General features: G+C 36.4%; 1 protein-coding gene across 1 annotated transcript; it reads left to right on the plus strand.

The window, feature by feature from the left end:
• The first annotated feature begins 21,760 nt into the window (after positions 1 to 21,760).
• Positions 21,761 to 24,469, plus strand: LOC128238884 (uncharacterized). Its single transcript, XM_052955191.1, has one exon. The coding sequence runs from the start codon at positions 22,487 to 22,489 to the stop codon at positions 23,444 to 23,446; it is 960 nt and encodes a 319-aa protein (XP_052811151.1). The 5' UTR covers positions 21,761 to 22,486; the 3' UTR covers positions 23,447 to 24,469.
• The last annotated feature ends 242 nt before the right edge of the window (positions 24,470 to 24,711 follow it).

The following is a 24,711-nucleotide window of genomic DNA, read 5'->3' on the forward strand; positions in this document are numbered from 1 at the left end:
AATAACCATGCTTCAAAAAAGAGCTGCTAAAATTATTCTCTTTAAGCCTATTAGAACGCCATCGCATGAATTATTTAAACAATCAGAATGGCTTCAATTTGAATACCGTTGCAAATATCAAACGGATGTTATGGTATATAAATCTATTAACAATCTTACACCGAGTTATATAAGAGACATTATAAAGTTATCAAACAATACAATATATGGATTGCGATCTTCTACGCGACAAGACATTGCCCACATTCGACATAAAACTCAATACAAGAAACACTCGTTTGTATGCTACAGTGGGACAGTTTGGAACTCTTTACCAGAACGAATACGTAAATCGAACACGGGAAAGTCATTTAAAGCCTGCTGCAAGAAGTTCTTATTACATCATCAATTGCAAAAACCGTTGTAAGAATTGTACGCATAATTCCATGACTATTGTTTTTACATTATATATATCTCGAGTAAGGTGTTTCATACATGTGTGACTGTCCTTCTTACTCAGTTAATAAATTTTAATGATACGATTTGTTAACCTTTAGGTACAAATTGATGTATTGTTCGGCATTGATGTTATAATTAGTGTATTATATTCATGTTTCTTTATGTTTTCGTATAACATTTTAATACGTACCCTTTTGAAATAACATAGATTAATGCTTGCGTTTTCATTCTAAGTATTTATGTGTGTGTGCGTGTGTATGTTTCTTTCATAAGGCCACATTGTAAATAAGTCGTGTGTTATGTTTGTTTATAATATGATGCCTATGTCTTAATGTGTTACCTTCTTTAAATAAAGTTATAATTATTATTATTATTATTATTATTATTATTATTATTATTATTATTATTATTATTATTATTATTATTTAAGGGGCTGCCTCATGTATGATAAAATAGCGATAAAAAATGAAAGCTGACATAAACTTGGCATCGATGTGTACAATGCATTGAAACTTACTAACTGAAGTACCACATAGTTTACAATTTATTTAGCAGTTAGTTCGTATTTTTCCATTAAAAAAGATTACTAGGTATGTCAAGCAGGCAGCATTCATTCCTTATGCGTGATTGGCTAGTCGGTGTTATCACGTGATATTACCGAGGTATGTGTATAGCTTAATAATGTCACCTGATTAGTATAAGCCTTTGTAGCGCAGTGAGTAAGCCGCTGGACTACAATTTTGGCGACGCGGGTTTTTTTTTTTACAATTATTATTTGAAAGCGTAACACATTCTATTAGATAATTGTCCTGAGATTCGTTACAGAAAAAAAAAACTTTTTTTGGTGCCAATCTGTGACACAGTCCCTTTAAGCATCCTATGTGTTTGATGAAACTGGCATTAATTGGCGCGAAATAGTTTTGTGATTCAATCTGGTATATATTAGTTCAAGGATAGCAATAACAAAATTATATGTTCCTAGAAAACACCATATCATGTAAAACAATCCTTAAACAACACTCTAGCAGGCACTTCGAACATGATTTAATAGCAATAATGACATTTATCACAGTGGAAGCAATTAATATGCAACAAAAACGGGATTCAAACGGTCATTAACTGCAGCAACAAAATATTGAGAATGGTTGCAGATATTAGTTTGATTGAAATGAAATGAAAAATAGGATTTTTTATCAAGTGTCGATAAACAAAACCAAAATATTTTCCTGTTTATCTGAACAGTTTCCACAATACTTGGACATTACAGATTTACGCGCCGGGTAACATTTCGAGATAATAAATTTGCCAAACCACACCAACACCACATGATAGGTAACTCTTGCCAGTATATTTGTTTATACTAACTAATAAAGAATTACACAATTGGTTCAATTCTAAGGTCCATCCTTGACGTGTTTTCCATATTCCGTCAATTAACATTCATGTGCTGACAACTTTCGTTACACTAAAGACAATTTGGCAGAAAATATGAATTTATATGTTGAATAAAATGCTTGATTTTCATAAAACCCCTGGTCGAGGATGTTTTAAAATCAGAATCATTGATTCCATCGAAATAGTTTGAATGTATGGGTAATCATGAAATAAATATTGATATGATATAAAAAAACGAATCGATAACGATGACAAAGTTGGCATAGTAATGATGACGCATATGCTTGTAATTTTACTTCAAATATTATACAATTTGCAACATTTCAAAGTGTTTGGAGTTATATGACATCGAATCCTTGACTTCTGAATCAGTTAACTCCTGCCGTTCCAACATCTATCCACAACGATAGGCGACTAAATTCACCCCTCATGTGAAATGAACAAAGATGAACTGAATATGAATAATTACTTTCTTCATTGGTCATTGTAAATGAAACTTACATCCCACTGGACATTGTAAAGAGTGTAAAATGAAACTCTTTTTGGCCATTGTAAAGAAAGTAAAATAAAATAAAGGAGTATCGAATAAGTAACTAAACCGATCTTTTTAGCTAAGGTGAAGATATTTTTAATTTAAGGATAATCTGAAGTTAATTTAATTTTCGGGAAGGGAAGACAAACGGAATTATCTAGCTGACCAATCCTTATAGGTCAAGGTCATCCTAAGCCTCATTGGCCATAGTTTAGTCAAAACGTCTCCTCGTGAAACGAGTTCGGTGTCCGGAAAAGTGTGCATTTTTTTTTTTTGTTTTGTCAAATACTGCATTGCATTGCTCTTCTATCTCCCGAGTAATCTACACCTAAATCCTCATTTATGATCAACAATAAAACCAGGAACAATCTTAAGTGTGGTCAAATGTTCAAACCACCTTCGACCGCTAGTCAACTGCTGGTTTACCACGGACGAGTATTTAGAAAAAATCTTGGAAACTTTGTGTAATTCGTGTTTGTTGTGACGCTTTCCTTGGTTCTTCGAGTGTCTTTTAATTAGGGCTTATGATTAAAATAAAGACTACTGGGCCTTTTCCGGTACTTTCCATTGTTATATTCATTGAAAATAGTTTGCAATAAATGAATGTCATAGACCAATTATCAAATAGCAGAAGGACCAGGAACGATTACAGTATATGTTCATAATGCTCCTGTATCAACCCATCTGCATTGCAATGTACATCTCAACATGTACGTAAACAAAACAACAAGGTCATATATGATTTTATAGTCCACAGTTTCTCACAATAAACTTAGCAATTTGTCAGCATGAATTGCAAAAACTCGTCCCTCTGCTATAAACTGTAAATGGAACTTTTATGTTTGCTAATAACTGTGAATGGACGTTTTATGTTTGTTTTATTCCCCATAAATTAAGAACGTAGGATCGGGGAAGATTTTGCATGACATTGTAGCATGCCTTTATAAAATCTAAACGAAGATGTTACCACATTATTCAACATGTATATATTAAATTGACTATACACCAGATTGGCACCAAAAAAAGTTTTTTTCTGTAAAGAATCTCAGGACAATTATTTGATAAAATGTATTACTCTTTGATATCATAATTGTAAAAAAAATGTAAAACAATCGAGTCGGAGACCGGGTTCGAACCGATGTCGCCAAATTTGCAGACCAGTGTTGTAATCACTGTGCTACGAAGGCTTACTCTTAGCAGGTGGAATATTTCAGCTATATACCGAACTTGGTAATATCACGTGATAACATCGATTAGCCAATCACGCATAAGGAATAAATTCTACTAGGTAGACATACCTAGTAATCTTTTTTAATTGAAAAATACGAACAAACTGCGAAAATTTAATTAATTGTAAACTATGTGGTACTTCAGTTAGTAAGTTTTTTTTACATTTTGGTATTATTTTTTTTTTACAATTATGATATCAAAGAATAAAACATTTTATTAAATAATTGTCCTGAGATTAGTTACAGAAAAAAACTTTTTTGGTGCCAATCTGGTGTACAGTCCATTTAAGTTTTTAGAAAATTTAAGGCTTTGAAAACATTTGGCGAATATCAATTTCAAATAGCTTTTATTTTTCCATGTTTCCAGACTATAACGGTTTCGATATAACATCGCATGTTTTAAAAGATTTATTTCAGATTGTTATTTTTTATTTTTTTATTTGTGTGATACTTGTTAACGAAACATACTTACAATGATGATGATAAAAGTAATCAACTGACACATATATTTACAGTTTTTTATATTTAGCTATTTATAATATATCTTCACAATTATCCTTTTACGTTTCCATTACCAATAGCAGCTAGACCTTATTGTTGTTATACTTTGTACAAGTAGAATTATAAGAAGTACACATCTTTTGCTCAGAATTAAATGAATCATTAACCAGTTGTCCTGAACGTAGCGTTAACATATCATCCACTAAGCATTGGCCTGTTCGCATCTGAGCACTAACGCATGGTCAGATGTGCAATACATAAACGAATCATTGTCCGAATTATCAATTTTTGGTCGGTGTATAAATTACTGTTGCAAACGACTTATAAATTGTTTATTGTAAACACAATCACAATGCCTAAATTTGAAGTTCTGAATTTACAAGGATAGTTGTGATCTATTAGTACCGGTATTCGAGTTTGGTCACGGGATACGTATTTGCTCGTGGCCAATTGATGGCACTATTTTGGCATTCCATATTTTAAAAAATATAGATACGAAGCTAATGTATAATTGTGAATGATTTAATCTAAATGATATAAATGCAATGATTCATTTATTGAAAGGTAATGACAATCAATCGATTGACGGACGACTGCAAAATAAGTAAAACGCATATACTTGCAAAAATAATTATGAATTTGGTGTGGGGATATAATAATTATTATAACTGTGTGAGAATAAAATTATTAAAAGTACTGTGTGCGAATAAAATTATTAATGGTATTGTTATTTAATCGAAAGCACTTAACATTTGAACATATGTGAAGGCAATTGATAACTTCAGTGAACTCCGGTGTTTTTCACTGACCGTTTCAATCCGGTAACCTCAATATTTATTGACAGCCATATTGTTTCCACGGCAGTGTGTCTGTTAAACCTTGATCACTTTTAACATGATTACTTTTCATACTGCTCAGATTTGCTCTGTAGGAATTATGGCATTATTCATTAGCCTTTTAAGTATGTCTAACAAAATATTCTCTGTTTTTCTAAACCGATACATAAGTGCTGGCAGTTGCATGTGCCTGGACACGTGACCTATTTGTACATCAGTATTGTTTATCACAGATAAACAAACAACAATCCCATATGCCAATGCAGATTCAACAGTTTTGTAACCTTTGTTTACCTTATGAAATAAATTCAACTATCCCTTGTTTCGTTACAGTACACTGCAGCATAAGTGGTGGTGCTTTTAGATAATTTGAATTATACAATTAAAACTACAGGGGCAATCCCTGTAGTCAAACATTCTATAAACCTGCTTCAGTGAAAAAACGGTACTGAAAAAGGCACAAACGAACTAACACCACAAACATACCACACGAGCTTAAAATTAGCTTTACCGATAAATTATGGAAATACTGCACTAGATCTCAATGACAAGAAATGACACCAAAGCGATCACTTTGAACGTCGACACTGAACATCTAACTTCCACACTGTACATCTAACGTCGTCACGTACATATAACGTCGACACGTACATCTAACGTCGACACTGTTTATCTTTTAAGACTTGGAGTATAAGCAAAAACATTCTGCTCACCAAGTATTTAATTGTTCGTACATCTGAACGAAACAAGCATTACTTTGGGATTTGCTTGATTAAAAGAAAGTTATGTATTTAAGGGTTTTCAGTATATATACATTAAGTACTTTTACTGCCCTGCATCGCTATTGAATAATGTATATTTATTTACAAAATTATAGTACAGTGTTGACTACATAGACAGGTCAAGTAGCCTCACATGAATGAATCACTGGAATGGTCAGTGGAAACAAAAGTTAATTTTGGTGTTAAAACAATTGATAAGAAAACAACCTCACACTTGTCCGAACATTCGCCAGAAAAAGCTATGTAGTCAGCATTTACTTAAAGACAGTAACGTTCACACAAAAGCATAGTATCAAGGTAAAAATTAACTTCAAGAACTCAACAGGTCATCGACTACGGACATCACCTTCAAAGTCACGTGATCATCAAAAACATTTTATCATTGTCATTCAGTTAGCGTTACACATTTACAGTGTGTTAACACATTTAATAATGATCTTCCAGATTCCTTCAAGGATGTTTTTAATACAGAAACGGAAGGAAAACATTCGGGACCGGGAAAAAGTTCGACATATACAGATAAAGCGGATTCCGATCGTATTTATTTTCTTTTTGCGCATAAAGTCTGTCTCATAAAGTGATTAAGAAAACGATAAAGTTAATAAAACTTTTTTTTAGAATCGTTGTAAAATAAATAAAGTTTAAACCGAGAACGTCCTTTATCTTTCGGAGATACGATAACTAGTTGCCAACGACCTTGGTCTATGTATCTTATTTAATCGGATTATTGGAACAACCTAACTCACCTCGTCTTTCAGATAATTCAACGCGTCAATGTGCCACAATAAATGATAGCACCTGTCCAATGCATTGTGTTCTTCGGCGGGTTTTGAAAAGTTTATTCCAGAAATAATAAATTCACCTAGTGTCAAATGTCTTCTTCATTCAAAACGCAAGACACAACAGCATAGATTCACGCAATATTGCTGTCTGATAGAAATCAATCGAAGGGGTCAACATGTCAAACTTAAGAAGAATTGCATGATTATAACGATCACAAGTGTCTTGTTAATAGACATTATTGGCAACGACTGACCCTAGTGCAACATAGTTTAGTGGTAAATGTATTATCTCATTGAACTCCAAAAATATTTTGTCACCATTTCTACTAGGTGATATTTAATTGTATTCTAGTAAAGTAAAATTGAACCAATTAGGTAAAATGCCGAATCATATACTAGAAAATTATAGCAAAGTCGTTTAGAATTTCCAGCTGTATAAAAACCGTGATTTTGAATAAAAATGTACGCAAATATTATCAAATTTTATTTTGCTTTACCTTTCAACACTGGGTTCATAAAAATGTTCTCAATGAAAGGAAAGGAATTATCAAGATCTAAAATCAGCATTAAAGATTTATCCAACTGTTACTACAATTGATTTTTCTTTTTTTACAAGACCTCCCTGTGTCATATGCCGCATTTATACATTATATCACTTTTCAGACTCAATTTCTATCCGCTGTAAAATAAAATTGAAATTAATCCAAGAAAATTAATTGGACAGTAATTGTTTAAAACATGTATGGAATAATGGTTTTCATGAAGTCTTGATTGCCTTTACAGAAAAAAACAATAGACTAGTCAGTTTTTTACCATCAATGTCCAAATCATATAAACGGGTCATAAGTGAGCAACTTATCGGTCATTCTGATAAAATAAATCATTTCCTGGCAGCTTTCAGAACAAAATATGGTTGTCTGTTAAGGCTGGAAGAAGACTGGAAAAATTCCTTGATATAAACGCATATGTAGGTGCAGTTCTAGTGGACTTCTAAAAAGCATCCAGTTGACTGCCCCATGATCTCATCTTAGACAAGCTTAATGCATATGGTATCTCAGTCCAAGCATGTAAATTTATGCACAGCTTTTTGCAGATTGAAAAAACGGGTCAAACTTGTTCAAATTACCAATGAGTGGAACTTCATCCTGAATGGCGTGCCACAAGGATCAAAACTAGGGCATCTAGTCTTTAACATCTTTCTCAATGACATTTTCTACTTTATCAATAAGACAGCATGTATAATTATTCAGATGACAATACTGTGTGTGATAAAAATCTTGATTGTGCTTGTAAAGACCACTCTTGAAGTTAAAGGTAGAATTTTGATAAACTTGTTTACTTCAAATCAAATGCAGGCTAGCCCTGACAAGTTTCAAACAATTTCAGTTGACTCTAAGTCCGTTAAAGAAACAAACCAGTTTAATGTACGTAATCACACTGTTGATATGAAGAGCAAGTTAGCAACTGGCGTTGAGGTAGATAGATAGTTTATTAAATTTTGATTTTTTAAGAGTTCAAAAAGCAGCTAAACAACTGAATATCCTTCAAAGACTAAGCAATTGTTTGAGAATCAATATTAAGCATATTGTCTTTAAATCTTTTATCAGATCTAATTTCAATTACTGTTTTGTTGTTGGGCATTTTTGTAACAAGATTAACACAGAACAAATTGAGAATATTCAATACAGAGCTTTAAAATTATTTTTAATGATTACACCTCAACTTATAATATTCTTCATCTTTTAGTTCAATTACCAGTATTAAATCTGAGCAGGGTTTGATGCATCGCTGATATATTCAGAGCAGTGGCAAGGACAATAGGTTACAAAGACATGGTTGCTCCAATGATTAATACCATGCTGTAATTCCCATGAACATAATGCTACCTTTAACTTTGCTGTATAAAATATATACTTGAATGTAAACTGTTATTATCCTTGATTTATATTCTTGAAAGAACTAACCATTTTACTGTGATATGTCAACTAGCGGAACGGAGCGCGTGTGGATTCACCGTACAGCTGGGAAAGCTAGTTGATGTTATCACTGTAATCAGTGCTCTTATCCATCTTACTTTTTTAATTGTCTGCATAAATATAATTAGAACGGCTTTTTGTAAATACTTTATTCCTATATGTAACCTTTTTAAAACTATATGCTTTTATTTCAATGTCACCAGTTCACTGTTATGTTTTGTTATGGAATGTATGTTCGTTATTTATGTTGGAAAATATTGATTTAATATTTCTTGTTATCATATACCCGACTTTAAATAAAGCTCTTGTATCTTGTATCTTGTACCTATACCTACTCTCCGATTTTGATAAAAAAAAAGAATCATTCTGTTTCCCTGACTAGAAAGCTTGTTGTTTAACTACCTCGTTTGGCAAACATGGACAATAAATATAATTAGAGAAGGGAGATTGGTTCTAATCAAAAGCGAAATCTATTCAGTGTATTCAACCATTTGCTTATTGACTAAGTTCAGAAAAAGCTGATTCATATTGACAAATAATTACGGAAGCAATAATATTCGTATCTGCTGTTAAATCATCTCGCTCGGTTTTGTTTTTTGGAGTTCATACCTCCGATGTTAACATGGACGGGTTGATTGTTGTGGGCATGGACAGTTCCCATGAGTATAATAATATATATTTTGAACCTTAGGAGCTTTGTAAATCATTACGTCAGTGCATTGTTAAATTATAGTTTGTTTGTCATGACGTTAAGTTTTGGACAAATGGTTTGCGTGTTATTGTGTCTGTGCGTTTTAGACAAATGGTTTGTTTGTTATTGTGTCATGAGTGCGTTTAAGACAAATGTGTTGTTTGTTATTGCGTCATGAGTGCGTTTTAGACAAATGGGTTGTTTGTTATTGCGTCTGTGCGTTTTAGACAAATGGGTTGTTTGTTATTGCGTCATGAGTGCGTTTTAGACAAATGGTTTGTTTGTTATTGCGTCATGAGTGCGTTGTAGACAAATGGTTTGTTTGTTATTGCGTCATGAGTGCGTTTTAGACAAATGGTTTGTTTGTTATTTGAAACAGTTGCTATTTAAAAGGCTTGGTTCACTTTCTCACTTATTGCTCTCATAACAGTCTTAAATTCACCAAAGTACAACATTCCATTCATCAAAGATGGGAATGTGTTTTAAAATAGGAATGTTGACATCTGTTCTTTCAATAAACATGTGAGAAAAGCAAAACAACATATTATTTGATGGATGATGATGATGATGATGATGATGATGATGATGATGATGATGATGATGATGATTATTATTATTATAATTATTTTTATTATTTATTATTATTATTATTATTATTATTATTATTATTATTATTATTATTATTATTATTATTACAAACACTGGAGAAACTGAGTTGGACTGCACGTAATTATGAATCTAGTTGTATGCGTGTTCGGTGTTTCTGTGGTGTGAGTCGTTAAGCCTATACCTTGAGCCTCTTAACATGGTTTGCATTTGAATTATAACTACAAGCTTTTCGCTGCAGTTGTCAAAGTATTGTTAACCCATCCTTGATCCGACAAAATGAGTTTTTAAATACTATAAGTGACAAGGGTTAATACTGTAATTCCCATTCACATCTAGAAAACTGTTATAAGAGTTAAAAAACAAGGTCGATTGGCCCTAGCTTTTCTCAAACCTGTTGACTGATTCATGGCCTGTTGTAATGAAATAACTTTCCTTGGTTTAACCAGTAGTTGGGACTCAAAATTCCCCAGTACTACCATCTTATACCGAGCGCCAGGTGATGGGGCTACTACTATCACTGACGACTAATGTCTTTCCGCACCCTATTTATATTGCAAACGCTCTTCCAATGAGCATGTGTTGGTTGTAATTTTAATATAAAGAGGGCTTTGTGTGTGATAATAATGATAATTATTGTCACCTCTCCATGAGCAGGATATGGTGTCGCTGATGTGACTAAAATTATTGAGAGCAATCGACTGATTAGTCTTGTGGGGAGAAACCGGTATATTTCTACGTGCGTCCCGTGCACGTGTACCATGTGGTCGATTTGATATAACATTTGTTTAAATGCATGTGTGCTCGGATTGCAAATAAGAAAATTATTAAAACATTTAGAATAATAGTTTAAATGTACGAAATGCCAAGATTAAATCATAAAATTCAAAACAGAATTTTGGGACTTTTGCCAAGTGGATTACCACAAACTGTTGTTGTGTTGTGTTTTAGGACGAGTACATATTTAATTTGTTTAACGCCGACGGCAGGTTAGGGCTAACGAACGTTATACCCGCAACTGTGTATAGGGACACGAACGTTATACCCGCAACTGTGTATAGGGACACGAACGTTATACCCGCAACTGTGTATAGGGACACGAACGTTATACCCGCAACTGTGTATAGGGACACGAACGTTATACCCGCAACTGTGTATAGGGACACGAACGTTATACCCGCAACTGTGTATAGGGACACGAACGTTATACCCGCAACTGTGTATAGGGACACGAACGTTATACCCGCAACTGTGTATAGGGACACGAACGTTATACCCGCAACTGTGTATAGGGACACGAACGTTATACCCGCAACTGTGTATAGGAACACGAACGTTATACCCTCAACTGTGTATAGGAACACGAACGTTATACCCTCAACTGTGTATAGGAACACGAACGTTACGGTGGTGGGTGTGTGATTGTTGTGGGGGAGGGGCTATCTATTGTGACTTTAAGTCAGTGCTAGTAATTTACGATGGTAATTTGAACGCCAACTGGTATACCACCAACAATCTTACACCAATTGTTTTGCCCATGTCCCAGAAATAAATCGGCTGACGTTTCAACAGGATAACGCGCCCCCTCATAATAGGGCATGAGCTACTATACACTTTTTTAACACGCATGGAATTCTCGTCTTAGCCCGGCCATTATTGTCTCCGGATCTCAACCCTATAGAGCACTGGTTGGACGAGTCCGGATATAACGTCGTCCGAATGTCCCTACCACCATACAAGACCTCGTCGAAGAATGGAATCGCTCCACGTCCGGTAAATATAACACTTTGTCGATTAATGCTATCTCGCATACGGGAAGTCATCGTTAACACGGAGGTCACACCCGTTACTGAGATTCCTGTTGTCCGACATCAGAGGAATGGCGATTAGATAACAGTTTCGAATAAAATGCCTCTTGCCTTCTAATTTACAGTTTAGTGGAGATATTAGTGAATATTTCGGTACCTCTTATATCATTGTCACTATTTTCATCTCACAGGTATACTCCTCTATATCCAGTTGTTCGTTTTCATATCTCTTGAGTGTGCATACCAAAAACATCAATCGTAGATTAGATACTTGTAATATACTTGCAATGTGACCCATTGTGATAATCCTGAAAGGTTCTTGAAATGTGATATCTTGAAAACGCAAAAATAAACTTAGTTTGTAAATTTTGAAGTAGAAGTTTCGGTTTTGGACAATTTCTTGACAGCAAAGCCCAGCAAGGTCCAGTGGCTTAGCAAGGTCCAGTGGTATGTGAAACAACAACATGTCAACGCTCCATAGCGCCGGCTCCAAGTATACATATTGTATATTCATATTGTCATAATGAGTATATATATTCAATGGTGGCGAGGAAACATGATTGAGAATCTAAACTGGTGTCGTCGAAGTACTGAAAGTTTTTCAGGATGTTTTAAGTATTATGTATTACAGAAGTTAATATCATAATGAAATATACGTCGTCGTAAATATTCTTCTTCAAATGTCATTGAGCTATCTCGTTTTATAAGTGGATTTGTTTACGCCCTGATACGAGTGAAGGGGATTGATGCCTCTGGTTTGCCAATACGGAAAATGAAACATAAATAATCAGATGTTATTCAAAACGATTTTGATTTACAGTGACGTTCATCCCATCACTTGGTGTGTTTATTTAATCAATGGCTTAAAGGGACTGTGTCACAGATTGGCACCAAAAAACGAATCTCAGGACAATTATTTAATAGAATGTGTTACGCTTTGATATCATAATTGTAAAAAAAGAACCGAAATAGAACAAAAAAATTGTGTCGGTGACCGGGTTAGAACCCGCGTCGCCAAAATGACGAAATTCAACGTCTTACTAACTGAGCTATTAAGGCTTACACTAATCGGGTGACATAATTAAGCTATACACCTACCTCTGTAATATCACGTGATAACACCGACTAGCCAATCACGCATAAGGAATGAATTCTACCTGGTAGACATACCCAGTAATATTTTTTAATGAAAAAATACGAAATAACTGCTGAACTTAAATAAATTGTAAACTATGTGGTACTTCAGTTAGTAAGTTTCAATGCATTCTACACATCGATGCCAAGTTTATGTCATTTTTCGACAATTTTCTTTTTTCCCCCGCTATTTTATCATCTGTGAGACAGCCCCTTTAATGACCAGTCCGGTTGACAAATAATTCCGGGAGTAATTATATTCGTATCTACAGTTAAATCATTTACCAAGGGAAATTCCTGTGGATTGTTATCAATAAATTTCCTCTCTCTCTCTCAATAGTTTTGAAACAGAATTATTATTTGCACGGTTGTCGAGCGAAATGGTTCACAGCACGTCGGAACGGATCCTTTGGGATGAAACAGCGGCTTCTATATACATTTCTGGATCAGTTGATGCATACGGGATTAATAAAATCATTTCATATCCTTCTGTCCACCCATCAACATCTATTTTATGTGTCACCACGGAACGATATGGATGTTAATCTTTGTACTGGTAAATTGTTTGTCAAATACTGAGTTATCACTATGTTTTAATAAATAATGAATAAAAGGGTGTCCTATTCTTTAGCTGAAAACAGCGTTTACATTCGCCTACACTTCATATTTTGAAAATAAGCAAGACGTTGAAAACGTCAACTCTACAAACATTTAGAACACTTGTGTTCGCTTTTCTTTCGCTAATATAAATTTGTTATACACATACCATACAGCATCAAACATAATAAATTATACGCACTATTTCGATAATTGTTTTGAGGATGAAAAACTTATATTTATCGTCCTGCTTTATATACCGAAGCCGGTGAATAAGACCCTATGAGTAGTCTTGCATGTCACCCAGTGTTAAAAGCCGTAGACATTACTCGTACAAAACTGATACTTAATTATGAACATAGTAGCCTCCCTTTGCGAATCAAACGAACCATGGAGCATATTCGAATATTAACAACGATGAATTGTCGATGTCACAATGTTGTTTCAGTCTTTGGGCATCACATAATGATCTTACTATTCCATACTAATGGGCTGGTCAGTGAGTCCTTTTAAGTTGATTTTAGTGGTCTACATTATAATCTGAAAACTAGCACTGACGGGGCCATCAAGTTCTGCAAATATATCGCTTTACCTGAATAAAATCAATAATGGCTGACTGCTGATTTGCTAAATAATTTATAAGAATCAGTTATATTTTAAACTTTGTCAAGATAATGTTGTTGTTGTTGTTGAGTTTATAAAGGTCTGCCTGCGCCCTATAATGGCTGCATTATGGCTTGACCCCGTCACATTCACAAGTGTGACTTAAACAGAATTTTGAAGCCAAAGGGGAAGTTTTAACCACATCGGTTGATGGGATATTCGCCAAAGGAGTAATTTTGTACCCAAATGCCTTGTCAAGATAAGTGTTTTAAATCGCTTATATATCATGGTGAGGAATCACGTGACTCCAACAGGCTTATCGAATGGGTCACCACAGGTCACAACTGATGTAAACAAACAAGAAAGTGACGTGTTTTTTTCTAAATAACATTTTTGCGCCCACTCCAAGAATCGGGCGCACAACTTCAACACCGGGCGCCCCGCCCCCAGAACCGGGCGCACATTTCAAGTATCGGGCGCACATCTCCACTACCGGGCGCACACTTTAAGTATATGGCGCACTACCCCAGTACCGGGCTTACACTCCCAGTACTGGGAGGCACACCCGAAAGTATCGGGTGCAAACCTTCAGCACCGGGCACACACACCCAGCAACAGCTGCACCCTCTAGCACCGGGTGACCACTCCTAGTACCGGATGTACCATACAGCACCGGGCACGCACACCTCCAGCACCGGGCACGCACATCTCCAGCATCGGGCGAACACCCAAGCACCGGGCATACACCCCTTGTACCGGCTGTACACTCCAAGTATCGGGCGCACACCTCAAGCACCGGCCGATCACCTCCAGCACCGGGTGAACAGCCCCAGTACCAGATGCACCTTCCAGGACCGGGCGCACACCTCAAGCACCGGCCGATCACCTTCAGCACCGGGTGAACAGCCCCAGTACCAGATGCACTTTCCGGCGCATGGTGCACAACTCTAGTACCCGATGTACACCTCCAGCACCGGGTACACACCTCCAGCATTGTTCATGTTTTATCCGTTTTATGCGAAAGTGTTTCGATGTCAATAATTGGTTCTGTTTCAACCTTTACCAATGAACCCGCCTGCTGAAAACAGGCTACAGTCTAAAATATTTAGAAAATATTAGGTATAGTCCAAATGACTATGACTCGATCCGTCCTTTACCATTACGAGTTATCTAATGTGTAGTGTGATGGTATTAGCTTTTCATGTCTAGTAGACAAAACTCGTACACAATTGATGTATGAATAAAAACAAAGTAGCCTCCCTTGCCTGGCCTACAGATTTTTACTCCACCAAACTAAATGTCATATACGTGTACCATTATCGCCATTAACTTAGTTATAATACAAGTAGTGGTGCTAATTGGTTACAAGATTGACATTCATCGGATACACACGCTTTGTCTGGCAATCAATTGCTCTAGTTCAAATGTGGTGATAAAATGTCAAAAATGCAAGTTTGCAATCATTATTATGACGTTGGAATTAATTAAATGTCTACATGCTTTGAAATGTCTTCACATCGTCAACAACAGCATTCCATTTAGTCAAAACTACCAGTCATGTTCGGGAAAACTATAATCCGGTGATTGTTAATTCATAGACTAATAATACGACAATCACAAATTTATATGAACTATAACTCAAATGGAATCTTTCACTAATCAACTAGTAACTGTTAGCTAGTTTAGCTAGTTTAACTTCATGAGACGTCCACGCCGAGCTTGTGACATAGACTTATTAAATTCCAATCGTCCAGATAACCGACGTATACAGTCGAAGGATTACCCTGTTAAGCCTGGGCGGTTCCACCGACCTCCCGGACTGTCCCGGACCGTCCCGGGCTGAAATTTGGGATCAGATCCGCGTTGGATCCGTTTTTGGTCCGGGTTAATCCGGGGTGTCTAAGGTGGTCCTGGATGGTCCTAGATACCATCCCCGGTAATTTTAAACTGTTTAAAACTGCACTGGTGATCCGAGACCGTCCGGGAGGATTTTTCATAAACTAGGTAGTCCGGAAAGGTCCGCGTAGCGACAATGTATGCTTCGGGAAGGTCCGTTGTGGCATCATTTTGATCCTGGGTGATCTGGAATGTCGTATCAGACACGGATCACACTGGAGCGGTTCGTGTTGGGTCTGGGATCCGGCATGGTCCTGGATGTCATCCGTATTGACACCGTGTTGGTCCGAGATTATTCGGGTATTTCCGGGACGGTCCAGAGTGTCATCCGTATTGACACCGTGTTGGTCAGAGGGGGTTCGGGTCATTCCGGTACGGTTCGGGATACCATCCGTATTGACATCGTGTCGGTCCGAGATGGTTCGGGTCATTCCGGGACGGTCCAGGATGTCATCCGTATTGACACCGTGTTGGTCCGAGATGGTTCGGGTCATTCCGGGACGGCCCGTAGCTGATCCGGCACGGTCCGGGATATCATCCGTATTGACACCGTGTTGGTCCGAGATGGTTCGGGTCATTGCGGGACGGTCCGTGGCGCTGCCGTGGTGGTATCGGGGTATTCTGTGTTGGCTCCGTGTTCTTCCTTTGTGGTGCTGTGTTGGGTTCTGGCTGTTCTGACGTCTTGAGACCGTCGAGGTACCGTCGACTTATTTTTCACCAAGGACCAACCGGACAACCCTGGATCAATATTTCTCTTTTTCATCCGCGGTGGTCCGTGTTGGGCCCGGCTTTGGCTTGGCTATGGCTTCAATGGCGCTTTAGTGACATTGAAAGTGAAGACTTGTGAAAGAAAAAAGTAGTGGGTCTTATGTAACAAAATAACACCAAAACTTTCCTTATGATTGGCACATTTTGTTCGTATTTAATTCTTAGCTATTTAATATCTTTTAAGTAGTATGTGCAAAAGGCAAGTTTTTTTTTACCAAAAAGTTAAAAAGAATTATAGTTGTTTCAACGTGTACAACATAATAGTGTTATTTATGAATCAAATGTATGTTTAAATTCTGATTTTGGAGTTTCTAATTTGCTCTCCCTGACTTCAGCTCCTTGTACAATTAAGTGTTTTAGATTTTAACAATTTCATTCAATCTTATAGTTATTGCTTAGAGATTGACAAATGGAATTTTTAAAAGTAGTAAATCTAATGAAAAATTGTCACCTGTCAATTTGAACAGTGGTCAATTTAGCAATTTAAATGTGTCACTTTAAATAGCCTCACATTTAACACTTAACAATACAAAAGTATATACAAAAGGAATATTTCTCCGTTCGTCTTTGATAAATTGTTTTTAGTCGTCTTAATTTGGATATACAAAATTAGGTTTATATTCATGTTAACATGATTTTTTTTGTACAATAGGTTTTGTGCCACGCGATTTTTACATTTATTAATTTCATGTGTGAATAAGACATAAGACATAAAATACACTTAATAAACATCTAAAGGAATATGGCAAAACTATTCATACAGAAAATTAAATCAGGTATGTCTTCATTGCCAAAGAGGGTCACCTAAAGATTTAAGTACATCCGTGATAAATTCGTATCTATTTTCTGTGTATTAAAATTGTTATTTTCTGTGTATTATACTTGGTATTTTCTGTGTATTAAAATTGTTATTTTCTGTGTATTATACTTGGTATTTTCTGTGTATTAAAATTGTTATTTTCTGTGTATTATACTTGGTATTTTCTGTGTATTAAAATTGCTATTTTCTGTGTATTATACTTGGTATTTTCTGTGTATTAAAATTGTTATTTTCTGTGTATTATACTTGGTATTTTCTGTGTATTAAAATTGTTATTTTCTGTGTATTAAAGTTAGTATTTTCTGTGTATCAAACTTGGTATTTTCTGTTTATTATACTTGGTATTTTCTGTGTATTAAACTTGGTATTTTCTATGTATTATACTTGGTATTTTCTGTGTATTAGAATTGTTATGTTCTGTGTATTAGAATTGGTATTTTCTGTGTTTTATACTTGGTATTTTCTGTGTGTTTATTAGATATCAGCAAAGTTCATATGCTAACATCGGAAACCCATGTATTATTATACTCAAGAGATCGAACAAGAGTGGTACCGGTGATACCTATAATTGGAACATGTTGGAGACTCAATCACAATACTACTTCAAGTCTGTTTGTATTGATCTCACTATTATTTGCACCGTCATAGTTCTGGGTTTCCTACATTAAACATTTAAACTTTTATATTATCGAAGATAAGTAGCCATTATTATAAGTTTATTTATACCAAAATCCTATAATCCATTTCATAATAACAATTCTATGAGAAGCTGGTGTTGCCACGAAAGAGAAAGTAGCCCTTAGGATGGTATTAGTTCCATCAGGAAGACAATACTCGTACACAATGTATAAACGAATGAAGATATAAGTAGCCTCCCTTGGGACTGGTAGTTATATACAGTCGAACCCCGATGGCTCGAACTCCAAGGAACTGGCGAAAATACATCGAGCCTCGAAAAAATCGAGCCAAGCGGGAATGTCTACCTTTAGATTATTAAGCACATTTCCTGCTAACTTACAATTAGCTACAAGACAAACATTATGTGGCCGGGCATTGCACGGTTTTTTTTGGCGGTCAACTGTCGAAATATGCAATATTTGAATGAAATGACATTTGAATTTATTAAATCGTTTCACATTTTAATTTGTTATAAATCTGCAAACAGAAAAGTTGAATCACAAAGGTATATGTACCATACTTAAGTGGATATGTCATTTTTCGACTGGTTTAACTTCACGAGATGTCCACAAACAGAGATTTGTTCACAGAGGTTCACACCGAGCCATGTACGATTTAAGGCCGCAAAGGCTGTTGAAATTCCAATTAACTATAGAGGAAGCTTACCCTGTTAAACACTTTACATTGCCAGGTATACAAAAAGCTTAATTCTCATTCCACTTAAATAAATTGCTCTTAATCTTTTCAATTTATTTGTTCTTTCAATAACGAATTGAAAAAAATCTATTTCTGCGTGCAACATTTCAATTTGTTTGTTTGTGGCACGCACGCGCCTTATCAATGTATTCATCATGCCACGTTTCATGTACACGAGCGATTCATTATTATAATTCTAGTTCATTAGTTCATCGGTTCAAACAGGCCAATCAGGTCAAAGAATTTCAAGCACTCTATTTTGTTTATAAGTGTACGTGACTAGGTCGATTCCGATTATAGGCCGTTACTTCAAACTAATGATCCCTTTACCTGAGTTTCAACGATAAACTATTGGTTGGTTATAGTCCATGTGTAACAAACTAAACAAACTTATTTCTACGCTCACAGGGGAGAATCCAGGAGTTCACGTAAGAGGGAGCGTAACTGGGGGGGGGGGGGGGCGTAAGCCTTTGTCATGTACCCTCCCACAGAGCCGTAATATCAAATCCGAAACGCATATGCCATGACAAAATTAGACTGTGGATGTTTAGTGAGAGTCAGCACTATGTTATTAGGAGACTGTAGATGATTAATGCGAGTCAGCACTATGTTATTAGGAGACTGTAGATGATTAATGCGAGTCAGCACTATGTTATTAGGAGACTGTAGATGATTAGTGCGGGTTATCACTATGCTATAAGGAGACTGTAGATGTTTAGTGAGAGTCAGCACTATGTTATTAGGAGACTGTAGATGATTAATGCGAGTCAGCACTATGTTATTAGGAGACTTTAGATGATCAGTGCGGGTTATCACTATGCTATAAGGAGACTGTAGATGTTTAGTGAGAGTCAGCACTATGTTATTAGGAGACTGTAGATGATCATTCCGGATATCACTATGCTATAAGGAGACTGTAGATGTTTAGTGAGAGTCAGCACTATGTTATTAGGAGACTGTAGATGATCATTCCGGATATCACTATGCCATGAGGAGACTGTAGATGTTTAGTGAGAGTCAGCACTATGTTATTAGGAGACTGTAGATGATTAGTGCGGGTTATCACTATGCTATAAGGAGACTGTAGATGTTAAGTGAGAGTCAGCACTATGTTATTAGGAGACTTTAGATGATCAGTGCGGGTTATCACTATGCTATAAGGAGACTGTAGATGTTTAGTGCGAGTCAGCACTATGTTATTAGGAGACTGTAGATGATCATTCCGGGTTATCACTATGCTATAAGGAGACTGTAGATGTTAAGTGAGAGTCAGCACTATGTTATTAGGAGACTGTAGATGATTAGTGCGGGTTATCACTATGCTATAAGGAGACTGTAGATGTTAAGTGAGAGTCAGCACTATGTTATTAGGAGACTTTAGATGATCAGTGCGGGTTATCACTATGCTATAAGGAGACTGTAGATGTTTAGTGCGAGTCAGCACTATGTTATTAGGAGACTGTAGATGATCATTCCGGATATCACTATGCCATGAGGAGACTATAGATGTTTAGTGAGAGTCAGCACTATGTTATTAGGAGACTGTAGATGATTAGTGCGGGTTATCACTATGCTATAAGGAGTCTGTAGATGTTAAGTGAGAGTCAGCACTATGTTATTAGGAGACTTTAGATGATCAGTGCGGGTTATCATTATGCTATAAGGAGACTGTAGATGTTTAGTGCGAGTCAGCACTATGCCATGAGGAGACTGTAGATGATTAATGCGAGTCAGGAATATGTCATGAGGAGACTGTAGATGATTAGTGCGAGTCAGCACGTTGTCATAAGGAGACTGAATATGATCAGTGCGAGTCAGCAATATGACATACGGAGACTGTAGATAATTACTGCGAGTCAGCACTGTACCATGAGGAGACTGTAAATGATTTGAGCGAGTCAGCACTACGCCATACGAAGACTGTAGATGATTAGTGCGAGTCAGCACTGTGCCATGAGGAGACGATAGATTATTAGTGCGAGTCAGCATTGTGCCATGAGGAGACTGTAGATGATCAGTGGAAGTCAGCACAGTGCCATGATGAGACTGAATATGATCAGTGCGAGTCAGCAATATGACATACGGAGACTGTAGATGATCAGTGCGAGTCAGCACTATGCAATGCTGAGACTGAATATGATCGGTTCGAGTCAGCACTTTGCTATGATGAGACTGTAGACGATCAGTGCGAGTCAGGAGTTTGAAATACGGAGACTGTAGAGTATTAGTGCGAGTCAGGAATATGACATACGGAGAATGTAGATTATAAGTGCGAGTCAGGAATATGACACACGGAGACTGTAGATTATTAGTGCGAGTCAGGAATATGACATACGGAGACTGTAGAGTATTAGTGCGAGTCAGGAATATGACATACGGAGACTGTAGATTATTAGTGCGAGTCAGGAATATGACATACGGATATTGTATATGATCAGTGCGAGTCCGCACTATGCAATGATGAGACTGTAGATGATCAATGCGAGTCAGGAATATGTCATACGGAGACTGTAGATGATCAGTGCGAGTCAGGAATATAACATACGGAGACTTTAGATGATCAGTGCGAGTCAACACTATGGCATACAGAGACTATATACGATAAATTGAGCTAAATGCCCTTTTTAGTAGTAATAAAATGTTACTTATTAACGAAGTTACTGATAAGCGTTTACACATGTGTTATGATTTTAAAGGAATGCTTTATGTTGTCACGAGTGACTTTATTTATAAAGTATATACACAGGTAATGGTATCCTTTGAGATAACGAACACACAATGTTATCTTTTTCTAAAGCTAAATAAACCTAACACAGATAATCAGAACCATATTTTCTGCGATTATGAACGGGACGTTTAATAAAGGCACTTGTCAGTTTATCAATATAAGTTAAAATTATGTATTATAATGTGATAGAGTCGACTCATGTTCGCCTTTGTAATTAAATAACTAGGTAGAGTTGTTAAATTGACAGGCTATTCAACACAATTGCTAAATTGTATTCATTTTAAATGTGTGCCTTTCAAAGATAAAATGTTTAATAAGAAAACACAGAACCTACAATGAAACAAAGAATAACAAGGGAAATTAAAACTGGATCGATTTTGTTACGAAGAGAATTTATGGCACGCGGTGGTTCTCTTTGTAACTGATACAAGACATTAATTGCGAGAATAAAACGCACGTAGTTCTATTCGTAGCCAAGGAATAAACCATACAAGGAACTGTTATCTTTACAGGAGTTTTATTTAAAAATATCTTCTGATAAGGCTTTATACTTAAACATTCAGAAAAAATATAATGAAAAGGAAAACGAGAACACGACTCTAATGAACTTAATAAACAACTGGATTAAAAACTGATAATCCGGTATGCGGATTATTGTGTTTAGACCGTATATTTTGCAGTGACTGTTGCCTGAATTGGAGCTAGGCGTTTGGCAATTTACCTAACGGATTATAGTTGCCGCCTGTGAAATTGTTAAAACAGAAGGTACAGAATTATGAAAGTATTGGATAAACAAACAGTTAAATATAAATAAAAGATATTATGGTAATGGTGAAGTAAACAGTGTCTAAATGTGAGTAACTGGTGCAACTTGTGAACAAAAACAGCTGGATCAATGACCAGATGCCACGGAAAGAAAGTGATTTCAGCAGTGTTAATATATAATATAAGTCGTCAAACAGAAGGAAAACACCTGTGGCGCAAGCAACAATGCGGCTGTTCAAAGCACAAAACTTTTACGGGGACACAACGTCCCCGCCGCCTCCGCCCCCATTCTCTATAGACCGGGAAGTGACGCGCGTCATGCCGGTCTACCTTAACCAGTATCGGGACGGCCGCCGCCTGCCCACACCGGAAAAGGTGGCGGTCATGGAATTGTCCACAAGCTTCGAGCGCCGCCGCCTGGGGAAGCACCAGAGAATTCTTAATGACATTTCTGAGCGCTGTCGGGCGCAGGAAATTAACGACCTTAGCAGTAAACTCTCTGCGAAAGTGAACATACATCGAGCTGGCAAGCCGAAAGAGATGACGTTTTATTCAGCGACTTTTATGGGATCAAAGTTTCATAACAGAGGAAGTATGAACGAAAACGAATTCGACGTTCAAAGAGAAAATGACTGCGTTTCGCCTGATGTCAAGCCGAAAATCTTTGAAAAAAACTATAAACAGTTTCCGGCCCGCAGAGTAATGAGACAACAAACAAAGTTTGAGTTCCTGCGACAGCCGACCATGTTGCCAAAAGTGGAGACTGATAGGCAGCCAACAATGTCGTCATCTTCAGACTCCCAGATAGCCACACTGAGAGCAAAGCTTGCACACCGCCAGCAGATCAACGGCCCTATACAGCTAGATCACTACACGAGTCCTAGACCGGATCTAGCGCCCCTGGTGCTTCCTTCTCTGGAGCGGGAGTACGGCCCCGCGTCTATTGAACGCCTGGAGAGGGGCGACACATGCTTTTCCACCAGTCGCCTCGTTTTGGGCAAGCGGTCAAAGACGCAGCTTACGTTGAACACGACACGCAGCGCGGCAGCAGAGGGTGGACGGCCAGAACCGTTCACGCTGCCGCCATTCCATCACGAGCTTTCCCAGCTGCAACTGACTAGTGGTCATTCGCCACCACCGAACTCCGCGCTTGAACTTGACCCGCCGCCGACCCTTGATAGATGAAATTATCCACCATGATTGTATGGCTGAAATCGACATCCGGGTTTCATTCTGAGGAGGAGCGACTCATTATCCGACGTGTCATTGCATAATTTAAAAAAGCAAAAAAAACATCAACAGTTAATTTTATACTTATTAGAAACATTGAAAACCACGAATACGGCCAAAACTCGAATGATTTTTTCCTTTTATTGATAAATGTATACTTCATTTGAATGTTTTCATATTACATATATTGATATATTGTGTAATTATAATATATATATATATGTTGATTTATTTTTGCTACATCTAATATTTACAGTTGGATTTGTTTAATACCGTAAAAACTAAATATGATGTTTTACTGTTTCAATCCGTGCAATTTTGATTTATTAAGTTTTATTTTTATTTTCATTCGAATGTGTGTACATATCATATATAAGTCATATATATCTGATTTTGTGAACACCTTAAACGTTATGCACCATGTGTTTGCTACTTTAAATGTACTTCAACGAGGGTTTATTGTGTTTCAATCTTCGGTTTAAATCCACCCACGGAGAAAATGTTTGAATACCTCGTATCTTTAAATCATCAAAAGAATAATGCCGAATGATAACAGACTTCAAAATGTCAACGCGTTAAGATGTTTATCTTATTTCTTTGTATACCCGTCTTTCTGATATGGATTGGCTACTTAATGCATTATCTTCTAGAAACATTGCGGTATAAAATACAATCCACTCTGATATATTAAAGGGGCATACTATAAATTGATGCAAAAATATTCATTCTTTATTTTAATGCATAATTACTGACACAGGTAGCGATATTTTGGCGCTTTAAGGCGGGAAGTTTGTGGCCACGTAGCTATCAATTTATAAAAATACTAATATTTTTTTTTACTGAATCTGTTTTGATAATTTTAATCAAATGGGTTAAACATAATTATGTATTAAAATTATATTAAAATTGTATTGTGCCCCTTAAAATGAACTGACATTATGTGAATAGCAATTTCGTATTATATTATTTGTAAATGTTAAACACAAGTTACAAAATAAACGTAAGAAAGATCTGTTCTTACTTCTTAATCTACATTTCTGTCAGAATGTGATTCCTTTGCTATTATGCTCATTCGTGCAAAAACGAAAATTTCAATACTCAATCGTTTCCTTGAGGTTTTAGCTGATTACATTTGTTTCGGTACAAATTATTTGTAAACAAAAACAAATGCTCGTATATAACATTCAATATGATGTCGTTTATTAAATATACTTCAAAAC

This window comes from Mya arenaria, chromosome 6, assembly GCF_026914265.1.
Source record: "Mya arenaria isolate MELC-2E11 chromosome 6, ASM2691426v1".
Classification (NCBI taxonomy): Eukaryota; Metazoa; Mollusca; class Bivalvia; order Myida; family Myidae; genus Mya; species Mya arenaria.